Raw genomic sequence first — 12,629 nt, 5'->3', positions numbered from 1 at the left:
TTTTTCAGTCATTTAGTAAAAATTACGGTCGTTATCCAAGCATTCTCGTTGGCACCCTTTTCTGTATCATTTATGTTGGCAAATTGCGCCCTTTTTTAAAATACACAAGAAAAAATAAAAAATTAAATAAACGTGAACAAAATCTAAAAGCCGACGTATAACCGATTCTGTGCGTCGTATAAACGATATATTTTTACATTAAAATGAATAGGAATGATTTGGGACCACACTGAAACGTCGTATAAATGTAAACGTCGTATAAGTGATCGTCGTATAAACGATGCTCCACTGTATATAAAAATTGTAATATGTTGTATATTTATGGAATAAAATAAAAACCCTTAAGACATGTAATTATGTCTTATCCTATGCCAGTGGCTTGCAAAGTTGTGTAGTTACAATGTCAAACTTTTCGTGACTATTAAAAAAAGCAAAGAAAGAAAAAATATTCAATTGAAGATATATATTAATGAGAATCTAAATCCATACTTAAAATTCCCTTTTTATGTAAACATAGAAATTACTCTAGTAAAAATTAAATCACATCCTGCATATGTGATTATATCATATCAATAGTGGGGAGAAGTGTGTAACAGATATGTATAATATACTCAAACGTCAAACATGAGAATGCTGTTCACAAAATTTTTTCACTCATTATAAACAAAAACAGTCAAAAATTTATATTTTACCCTGCAGTCTGTTTTTAAACATTGAGAAAATTTTTTTAGTAACACTCATTAAAACAAAAAATGAAAAAGAAAAGGTCAAAGTTCCCCACTTACAATTCACAGGTCAATTTTACAGAGATTGATATGAGAATTTCTTTCTCTGCTTTGCACAGTAGCACTTTTCTTTTCTCCGAGATTTTGCATTTGACTTTCTGGCTTGACAGTATTTATAATGATCAATATAGAGTATTTAAAAATTAAGACACATTTTTGAAATAATTTGTGATTTTTTTTTTTGATCAGATATATATTTATAAAAAGTCTAACTCCATACTACAATTTTTTTTTATGTAAATGTATGTAGGACTATTCTATTGTAAAAACTAAAAAAATTGTTTTCAACAGAATTTCTTTGTTTGTTTAAATGTAAAGAACGTTCTAATTTTATAGATTTTTCTCTTTAATATTCTGATGCTCTGAAACTTTATTATTAAAATTACTTGAATTTCCTTTTATAATTTGCCAAAATATTTTTCAATAATCCAAATATTTATTTTTTAAATAATTTCATTTGTTGATAAAACAACAGTAGATTTAAAATATTAGTATCCTTAGTAATTTGTCAGATGCTACTTTTTAGCTGAATGCCTCGGGTTATTGCCCTTTTTGGCCCCCCTCTCTGTATGTAATTGTATGTTTAAAGTATTTCAATTGTCCAGTTTCTTGTGAAAATTTACAATTGGATGATGGTATTTTGGTTACTTTTTATGTTCTCATAGAAAACAGGTAAACGACTTCATAATTAGATTTTCTAATACATAATAAGAAATCAAGATGGAAATAATAAGAAAATGGGCGATTTTATTTATGGTAAAATCTCCAAGGTACAATTCTCATTTTAAAAGGCACCCATCAACCTAGTTCCTCTTACTTTTTTTTCTTCATACTTTATTAAGTTTAATGTGTTTATTATTTCATTTTTATTTACTAAAATTTATGTTTTTAAACAATTTTATATTTAGGTAAATAATTCAAATGATGAAGATGAGGATGACTGCCAAGATGATGGTACAGAATCACTAACTGATTCCAGTCAACCTCAACCTCCAAAGCGGGTAAAAATCTTTGAAGGAGGATTCAAATCTAACGAGGATTATACTTACGTCAGAGGAAGAGGGAGGGGGAAATACGTGTGTGAAGAATGTGGCATTCGCTGCAAGAAACCCAGTATGCTGAAAAAGCATATACGTACACACACTGATCTACGACCCTATAAATGTAATCATTGCTCATTTGCTTTCAAAACCAAAGGAAATCTTACAAAACATATGAAATCAAAAGCTCATCATAAAAAGTGCACAGAACTTGGTATCATTCCTGTTCCAACTACTACCGATGATTCCCAAATTGATGCAGAAGCTTTAGCCAAACAGGTGTGTTCAATTTTGAGTATTTCATTTTTCTTTAAAAGTATTATACGGTAAATTTTTAATTGTCAACTCCAAGCTGTTTCCTAATCAAAAAAGTTGTTTTTCTCATTATTAGTTTATGGAAAAAAGGAAATGAAGGAATATTTCCTTAAAAATTTTCCTAAGGTGTTAAATAGCATAAAATGCTCCATTTAGCTATCACTTTCAATTATGTTTAGGGCAATTAATTGTTCCATAGTGTCAAAGCAGAAGTCTGTCAACTACAAATTTGGGTTTGCTTCTGAACTTTTTACAATCTATTTTGTGGTTGAAATGGATCCTTTGTAAAATATTTTTCCTCAATACACATCTGAAATTTTTTTTTTTTTTTTTTAAATTTTAAAAATTGGCTTTTTGCAAAATTTTTCTGAAACACTGAGCCATTGACACCATTCATTGGCACTTTGTATGTAATAGAAGAAGAGATAGGTAAATAATGTTAAAGGAATTAATTTAAATGTATAAAAGCATATTCTATTGATTTTTAAATCTTAAAAACAGATCCTTGTTTTTATTTAATCTAAAAAACTGGATCCTGGCTGACAATTAAATTAACACTAATTTTAGATCCCCAAAATTATGAGATTTTTTTTCATATTCAGAAAAATAGGTCCTTCTAATAAAGTTGAGAGAGAAAGTTAGAAATAAAGTATTAACTAACTTGGATTTATAGTTTTTTCTCTGACATATTTAATGAAATGTTATACAATTTGCAAGATATTACTGTACAATATTTTATCACCCAAAAAATTTTCTGAAATATTATACTTTCATTTATGGAAAAATATTATCAGTTTAAGATTTTAGAAAATTTGCCATTTACAATTATTATTTGTTCTCCACTAAAAAAGAAAAAAAAAATAATTGAAATCAAAGTACATCAAAACAAATTTTATGGTTACAGGATATTTATTGTAAATTATACAAAATTTACCTGTTATTTTATAAATGTAGCATTAACTAATAGTTTAATAGTATGGCAAAATATTTTAGTTACAAAAGAAAAAAGAATGTTTGCATTGATGTGCTAATTTCAAAATTAGATTGTATGTATTAATTGGAAGAAATATATTTGTTTTTAATTTTGGGCATTATGAAAATTACATTGAAATTTGTTGAAACGTTGTATGCCATGGGGGTCACCGGCACTGAGTTTGTTAATAGCGCCGAGGATCACCGGTGACCGGCGAAGCCAAGATTATTAGAAACACATTATAAGAGTGAAATTTTTTTATATTATTATCGCTAAATGGTTTCAAGAAATTAATGCAATACATACTGAGAAAATCATTATGGCCAGATGGGCAAGCCATGTAAAGTTAGCGTGGCATTCAACGTGTTAATAAAATTCTTTCAAGTTTCGAAGATTAATCAAGTTTAATAATAAACTATATATGAGTTAATTTGATTTTGATATATAGAAAAGTCATTAATTTAGTTTAGTCTTGTTTTAATTTAGAGTAAATATAAAACATAAACAGCCTAACTATTAAGGATTTATTTTGTTTTTCTCAGAAAAGAAATAAGCCACTTTAGAAGTTTAATTATTAATATTATATAATTATTTTTTAAAAAAATTCTAAATTTAGTGAAATTAAAACAAATATTATTTTGTGAAGTTTGTCAAAACAAATTTTTACCATATCAGTTGCTATAAATATTTACCAGTTGCTATAAATTTATGTCATATCACTCATGGGCTGTGCTATTCATTTGCAAATAAAACTGATAAAATTATTTAAATTCATGTGAAAAATTTTATAAGCTTTAATGTCAAAATTCTTTAAATAATACATTCACTTCAATATTATCTTAAATAGTAATTGAAATATTTGATGTAAATTTTTAAAAACATTTAATAATGATTGAAACTACATTTTTCGAAGGAACAGATTGAGAAGAAGAAAAATCAGTTTTCCGATGGTGAAGAGGCAGATGATGATGATGAAGAAGATACTGATGAAAGTGATGATGAATGTGAAAGTGATGCAAGCAGTCTGATTGTTACTAGCCAAAATTCCAGGTAAAATTCATTCTCAAAAAATTTGTTTATAATTGGATTTCGATTCTAAAACTTAGTGTTATTTCATCTGATCCTTGGTTAATGAGTATTCTATGGTTATAAGATACCACTTATTCTTTAAAAGTTAGTTCTGATTATTTTTTTAATAGTATTTAATGCCGAGGACCATGTATAATGCACTCTACTCATTATATTATCTATACTAATTTCACCAAGCATTTCTGTAATACTGTTAAAAAGTTTTCATCTAAAAAAATTATTTTTGAAAACTAATGTTAACGGAATTTTTTCTTTTAATCTTTCAATTTCCCAAACTTTATTATTAACATGGACAAAATTAGTTGTGTAATTTTCTCATGTTCTTATTGTCCATATTTTTTTCCATTTTTTTTTATCATTGAGTAAGTTGTGTGGAACTATTACTATTGCATGAAAGATATCAGCTTTGATTTATGTCATTAAAAAACAAAAATGGTGACAATGATCAAAAGTTTTAAATAAACATATTTTACTGAACTAAAGTAGAACAATATTTTTTGCATTTTTTTTAATATAAATATAAGCGCTTATATGTATATAGATTATTTATATGATGTAATGCATTCCTTATAAATGATACATAAGTTCGACTTATGTGTTTCAGATGCACTGACGAATTACATTAAGTAATTCCTTAAAGTTTTATTTTACATCTGCATTATTTATCCATAGTTGTTTATACAATTGCTTTATTCATTTGTATTTATGTAATAATTTTATGTTGATCAATTGTGAACTAACTGATAATTTTTCTTCTTGAATATTTCTTAAGAATCTGTTATGTGATTTTGAATATTCTGTTATACGAATTTGAATATTCTGTTATGTGATTTTGTTATTCTGTTATGTGAATTTTAAGAATCTGTTATGTGATAATTTTATGTTGGTCAATTGTGAACTAACTAGTAATTTTTCTTGAATATTTCTTAAGAATATGTTATGTGATTTTGAGATGAAAATAAGTTAATGTTTGAAAAAAAATCATTGCTTTCTATTATCTTTAGCAGAATGTTGACAAACGGCCATTCAAAGAAATCAGATGCTCAAGAAAGAAGTACAGACAGTTTTGACGAAAGCATACGTGGACATGAATCTACTTCTCAGCAGGCTGAAGAACATGAAGTTGCCAGAAGTTTATTAAACTTATCAGCATTTGGAGAGCCCAGTCAATGGTCTACTAGTACAGGTATTTTTTTTTCTTTCAGTTTTTAAATCAAAGAATCACTTTAATGCATGGCCGTCACAGTCAACCAAGTTTTGAGGGGGATGAAATTTAAATATCCAGTTACAATAGCTCAACAAAATTCGGCACTTAAAAAATACAAATTTTTTCTTTCTATTTGTTAAATACCTGCAAAACAATTCATTTTTTCTTTTATCATGAGGCTGAATTTAAATTGATAGTGATTGATCAAAATTTTATTTTTAATCGTTTGAAATATTGAGAGATTTCTAATTATTAAGGGGGACTCACTATACTATGCCATCTTATCCTGTATGTAGGCAGAGTTGACATTTTAAATAAATAAATTGTAAATAAACAAATACTAAATTCAACATTTAATTTTAAATGTTTTTTTTTTTTTAAAAAAAACAAGTATTAATGAGGATAAATATACTTTTTTCTTTAACCCTTTGACTACTAACGGAACTCATTTGTCCCAACAAATGTTTAAAAATTACTAATGGACATATGTATCCCACCATTAAGTATGGCTGGGACATATATGTCCCAGCCTCGAAATTGATAACGGCTTGTCAGAAAAATCCCAAATACTAAATTTGCCTTATTTGTGACCCATTTTGTCCTTTTGAATAATAAAGGGGAAAAAAAATCTTTTTTTTAAAAAATTTGTAGTAAAAGGGTTAAAGCATTTTCTTAATAATGGGTCAGTGGGGTAAAGTGGGTATAAAATCATATTTTTTTTTTTAAGGAAGGCTCTAAAACCAAATCATTAAAGTTATTTTACAGAAAATTTTGATGCATTTTATAGACATTAGATTTATATAGAGTAAATATGAAGCATAATTTGTATTTTGTTTGATTGTTTTCTTGCAGTAGTACATTCAAAGGGACATATTTTGATATAACCACTTTTGGGGTACAGTGGGTTTGGGGTAAGTGGGGAATATCAGTATATATTTCACTAAAAACATATCTAAATATTTTTTTCCCAAATAAAAATGCACTTAAGCAAATGTATCATGATTATATTTTTTAAAAAATCTATTAAAATCAGAATATTTTTTTGCATATTATTAAACTAAAGAATTAATGTTCATGTCTATCAAAATTGGGTTTCACTTCAGGTGCAGTATATTCTGCTGAACTTTACATAATTTCATTATAAAGCAAAAGAACTGTAATAGTTTTTGGTTTATTTTAAATATAAATGAGAGTGTAAAAATTGTGTAAAAATTAATATCTATAATGGTAATTTAAAGTGTTTTTAGTATTTATAGCAGTTGTGTATTTTTTTTTTTCAATTTAAATATTTTAAGGAAATTGATTTGTTTTCCATGAGAAAAGTGCCATATGAAGGCAGAAACTTGCATGAAAACTCATCTATATCTTTGAATATGCTCACTAAGTTGTACCATTATGCTATTTTGGTAATTCTTTTTAATTGTATAATATGTCTGTTACATTGAATGTTTTCTAATTCTTCTCTTTAAAAATAAAACTTAAAGGAAATTTTGCTATCAGTGGCTATAATCAAACAATCTATTTCATTATAAAATGTAGAGCATTAGGAACTTACTAAAGCTAATACAGAAATAACAAATATCTCTATCATACAACACTTAGCTGAGCCTAACCATATACCAACTGTACTCCACCTCAGAAAATTCATAATAAATAGAATTTTGAAATTTATTCTTAGATTTCTCTGTAAATCTGTAGATCTATGTAAATTTGAATAATATGTCTGTTACATTAAATGTTTTCTAATTCTTCTCTTTAAAAATAAAACTTAAAGGAAATTTTGCTATCAGTGGCTATAATCAAACAATCTAATTCATTATAAAATATAGAGCATTAGGAACTTACTAAAGCTAATACAGAAACAAAAAATATCTCTATCATACAACACTTAGCTGAGCCTAACCATATACCAACTTTACTCCACCTCAGAAAATTCATAATAAATAGAATTTTGAAATTTATTCTTAGATTTCTCTGTAAATCTGTAGATCTATGTAAATTTGAATAATATGTCTGTTACATTAAATGTTTTCTAATTCTTCTCTTTAAAAATAAAACTTAAAGGAAATTTTGCTATCAGTGGCTATAATCAAACAATCTATTTCATTATAAAATATAGAGCATTAGGAACTTACTAAAGCTAATACAGAAGTAAAAAATATCTCTACCATACAACACTTAGCTGAGCCTAACCATATACCAACTTTACTCCACCTCAGAAAATTCATAATAAATAGAATTTTGAAATTTATTCTTAGATTTCTCTGTAAATCCGTAGATCTATGTAAATTTGAACTAAAATTAATAGATCTTGCCAGTTTTTAATGATATTAGAAGAAAGTTCAACAACAGCATAAACTAACATACCATATGAGTGGCTCATTAACAGATAGTTTGTAAACATTAAATTTTTTACCAGTTTCTAAAACTGAAATAAATATGTTTATCACAATCCCAGTAAATGTATAAAAATACTTAACAAATTCCAGAGAGAGAGAATAAAAAGATATTATTTTTTTATTGGAACTGATATTGAAATGCAAGTTAATAAACTCTTACTTTTGGTTACCAATATGCCAATAGAAATCTTGCCTTCTTAACATGGGCTAGTTGATATATTTTTTGAATTTCCTTTTTTTTTTTTTTTTTTTTTCAAAATACTTACACCAAATATCACTAATGCTATGGCTAGTTAAACCTTTTGACTGCAAACTAATGACGGAAAAACATTTAAACTAAATATTCAATTTATAAAAATATTTTTTTCAAATATTTATATACAAATGCTAACTTGTTCGATATACAAGATAAAATGGCTCGATTGACTTCAGTGATTTGGTTGAATAAACACCAAGTTATCAACATAAATAAAACACAAAATACTAATTAATAAATTAAATGAGAAACACGCTAGTAATGCAAGTAAAAATTATACAAATAAAACTTCTTCTAGTATTATAAATATATTTATTGTGTGTAAAAATTGCTTAAATAGCTCATATTCACTTTAAATTTTACTTTACAATGCAATGGTTGAAAAAAGGTTTTAAGTTCTAACAATAAATATCTATACTATCCATGCCATAATTAATAACACAGTTTCTTTTTTGTACAATGAAATTATAAACTATTCAAAGCTTAATGCATACTCTCTTACAAATACAGTTTTAAATGAAAAATTATTTAAATAAAAATATGTATACTTACGAGGGAAGTATGCATCTGTAAAATTTCTATTGAAATAAAATCAAGCTTGAATTAAATATCATGATCCAAAACATAGGATGGGATGAAAATTTGACGCCACTGAGGCACCTGGTTCAAGATATGACCCTTCAAAGGTTTAGCTTATTTAAAATAACTAGTAGATTAAAAAATACAAGTAGATTAAAAAATAACAAGTAGAAATTGTATAGGTGGTCAATTAAAGCATCCGACTCATAGCTGAGGAATCGTGGTTCTATCCCTGCTGATGTCATTTTTAAATTTTCATTTCTTAATGCTGAAAAATGTGTTATTTTTTATTTACTTTAAATATATATACAGTATACTCTTGATACCTTGAGAACCTTGTTATGTCAAAAAAATATGTTCCCCCTCGGCATTACATATCCACCTAATATTAATTTAAATTCCTATGTCGAAGAGTTTCTTCTCAAAATCTTGTTATATCAAATATTTTATGAAATAGAAAACTCACAATGTAAGTTTATTGTAAACCAATTATTTTCTATTTAATGCATAATTATTTTTGTCTTACTTTTAAAAATAAAATTATCATTACTGTATTTAGACTTATAGTCAATTATCATTACATACATATTTATTAGTAGTTATTTTTATGTTTTAGGACTCTCACTTTTTAGAGCACTATCTTAGAATATATTTTTCTACTTTTTGGAACATACTTAGTTTTGAACTTGTTATCTTGAAAACTCGCTATCTCAAATTTTTTTAGTGTCCTTTCAGATATTGAGAGTATACTGTATATTGTAGTGTGAAATCTTAAATGTTTTAAATTGATTGGCACGATTATTTTTTTACAAATTATTTAGCAAGTTAAATTTTTCTTATGCCTGAAAAATATTTTTCTTTAAAAATCAGTAAGTTTTCCTCCTTAAAAATGCTTGTTTTTCTTTTGTAGTATAATGAAAATTGACAAAAAACTTTATTTTTATTCAAGAGAATAAATAATTAAAGTGGAAGTTTTTATTAAAGTGAAATTAGAAAAAATATGAAAAGCCTTTTTAGTTTTTTTAATAAAGTTTTTATTTTATTTCAGTAAGAATTTTGACTTTAAAAGCAATTTAATTTTTTAACATTCATTACTTTAAAAAAAAACTCCTGTTAATCTAATAAAAAGAAACTAACACCATTTAAAATTAATTAATAAATATTTAAATACAGTACAGAACCCGTAATCCGGAAATCAGAAAACCGGAAAACCAAAAAACCGGAACAAAATTCGATAAATTTTCTCGCCATTTAAAAAAAAAAATTTTTTTTTTCCCTCATAAGATTTTAGGATTTTTCTTTCTTTTTTGAAAGATGTTTACCTTACCATCATTTTGGAAATAATCATTAGTGTATTACTTCATCGTTTTTTCTTTTTAAGATTATTTCCCAAAAAAATTTTTTTTCGTTGGGTTTAACAATAAAAAAAACGGCTTTTTGTAGCGATTCAGAAAACCGGAAAAATCAGTTATCCGGAATAGCGATGGTCCCGATCGTTCCGGATAATCGGTTCCCTACTGTAGTTACTTAATTAAATGAATAGTTTTTAAGATCCATGTTTTAATTTAAAAAAATAACAGATTTCTCAGCATTGAGACATTAAATTAAAAATGAGCTCCCAGCTATGAGTTGGTTGCCTTAACCATTTAGCCACCAATAGCATTAAACATTATCTTAACATTAAATGAGCTATAATTAGGAAGGGACACATCCTGACCCAGGGATAACAAATTTTTACTCCATCCTATGTTTTGGATATTACTCTTTACTTTAAGTTTGGTTTCGTTACAAAAGGAATTTTATTAATAATTTTTCTTTTAAATAGGTGATTTAACTGATGTGACATCTCCATGTGAAAGTGATGTTGGATCATTACTACAAGGTCATGACCAATCACTCTTATCACCTTCATTTGTTTCTCATGGTTTATCTTCAACTGCAGTATCATCAGCAAAATCTAAGGCAGTTTCTGATCAGTGGCTTTCTACTGAAACACTTGGACATAGACCACGTTCATACTCTGCTGATATTCCTCTTAGTGGTGCAAAACATGTCAAGTACAAATTAGTTAAAGATATCATTGCTGAAACTGGTACAAAACTTCAAGTTGATGAATCATCAGAATTCGGTAGCAAGGATCAGTATGCAAGACGCTATTCCATATCAGTTGCAAGGGAAGCAAGAAAGCCTCGTACCTTAAATTCTCAAGAATGGGCCAGTTTAAATATAGCTTCTTTGGGTCCACGTAAATTAAGAGATCCTGAATCTGCTGATCAACCAATGGATCTTAGTATTACTCGAGATCTTGGTAAATGTAAATCTGCCTATTCAGCTGATATGGCTGGGTCTTTAATTAACATAGTAACTCAGGAAGAGGCTCTTACAGATATGAGCCTTACTACCAGCCTGGACTCTTGTCTAAGTGAGTCTTATCAACTGAAACCTCTACCAGTTCTATCTCCTCAGGTTCTTGTTGATTATGAAACTAGTGATAACAATAACACAGACCAGTCTTTGCTTCCTCTAATTGATGATCAGTCATCCTTAGGAACTTCTACGAGATCTATATTTTACATGCAGGATGTGCCATCTCTTGAAAATGTGACAAAACGTAAAGATACAGACATCATAGATGATGCGTCTAGTCCTGATATGGCAGAATATGCTGCTGTCTGTTCACCTGTATCTCCACCAACATTAGAGGATAGTGCTTATTACTATTCTCAAGAGGGTGGGCAATCTTTAGGCAACTCTGAAGAATCTGCATCATCATCACGGCACCAAGCTGAGTTCATTGTTCCCAGTACCTCTTCCTCTGGTAACATAGAAGAAGGAAAATGTGTATGCCGAATTTGTAACAAAATGTTTGCTAAATCTAGCCACCTCCGACTGCATGTCAACATACATTATTTTGAGAGACCTTTTCGTTGTGATAACTGTGCTGTTTCATTTCGTACAAAGGGACATTTGCAGAAACATAAACGCTCAGTAAGTCATTACAATAAAGTTAACATGAACTTAACATTTGGAACTCCTTCTGTTGACAATCCAAGACCATTCAAATGTGCTGATTGTAAAATAGCATTTAGGATCCATGGTCATTTAGCAAAACATTTGCGTTCAAAAATGCACATAATGAAGCTGGAATGTTTAGGAAAGTTACCATTCGGAATGTACGCTGAAATGGAACGATCAGGTGTTAGTTTAAATGAAATAGACACTACCGATTGCAATAATTCTTTAGAAAGTCTTCAAGTAATGGCACAAAAGCTATATCAGCGTGATCCTCGCAGAATGCGTTGGCAAGGTACCGAGCAAACAACTGATTCAACTTGTGTAATGCCAACTTTTTCAACTACAAATACTCAATCTCTGATTGATTCCATGCTACCCTTAGCAGAAACATCATTTGATTCATCAAGAATAGTTAGCATGCCTGTGTCTACTTTGTCTAATGCAAAACAACCTTCAAGCAAAGATGATGTTAAGCAAGAGACATCACAAACAAATGTTCTGCATTTGCAATCAGCGAATGTTGATTCTGACAGTGCCATTTCCTCTTTGCCACGCTATATTGCTCCACAAACTGTAACATCACCTGGACAAGAACCTGCTCCACATATTGAAGCATCTGCATTAGAATCTGCTATGTCATTAAATCGGTCTGGTACCTGCCATATTTGTGGTCGACATTTCAAAAGTGCAAAATTTTTACAAGTTCATCTTTATTGTGATCATCCAACTTTGACTCCTTCTTCTGCAAATGAGACACCATCGGTCAATGTTTCTCCTTGTTTTACTGAATCGGGAGAACTAGTTTGTGATCTGTGTGGAAAACAGTTTCCTAATCAAAAAGTTTTACAACAAGTAAGTTATGAATATTGATATTTTACTGTTTATTTGCGCTACAGTAATTCATTGTTTTTTATACTTAAACTAAACCTAGTGGGGTGACAGCTCATGTGGTGTGACTGCCTACTGTGCTC

General features: G+C 28.2%; 1 protein-coding gene across 1 annotated transcript in view; it reads left to right on the top strand.

Moving 5' to 3' along the window:
• The window catches only part of shn (zinc finger protein schnurri), a 69,953-nt gene that overhangs the window by 53,802 nt on the left and 3,522 nt on the right, over positions 1 to 12,629 (top strand). Inside the window, 4 exon segments of the mRNA XM_087163936.1 lie at positions 1,694 to 2,104; positions 4,033 to 4,163; positions 5,210 to 5,388; positions 10,469 to 12,510. Of these exon segments, the coding sequence (XP_087020062.1) occupies positions 1,694 to 2,104; positions 4,033 to 4,163; positions 5,210 to 5,388; positions 10,469 to 12,510 (2,763 nt within the window).

This window comes from Parasteatoda tepidariorum, chromosome 5 (assembly GCF_982258835.1).
Source record: "Parasteatoda tepidariorum strain Cologne lab strain chromosome 5, Ptep-v5.0, whole genome shotgun sequence".
Lineage (NCBI taxonomy): Eukaryota > Metazoa > Arthropoda > Arachnida > Araneae > Theridiidae > Parasteatoda > Parasteatoda tepidariorum.
The sequence above is the reverse complement of the archived record's forward strand: the minus strand, read 5'-3'. Positions and strand labels throughout refer to the sequence as shown.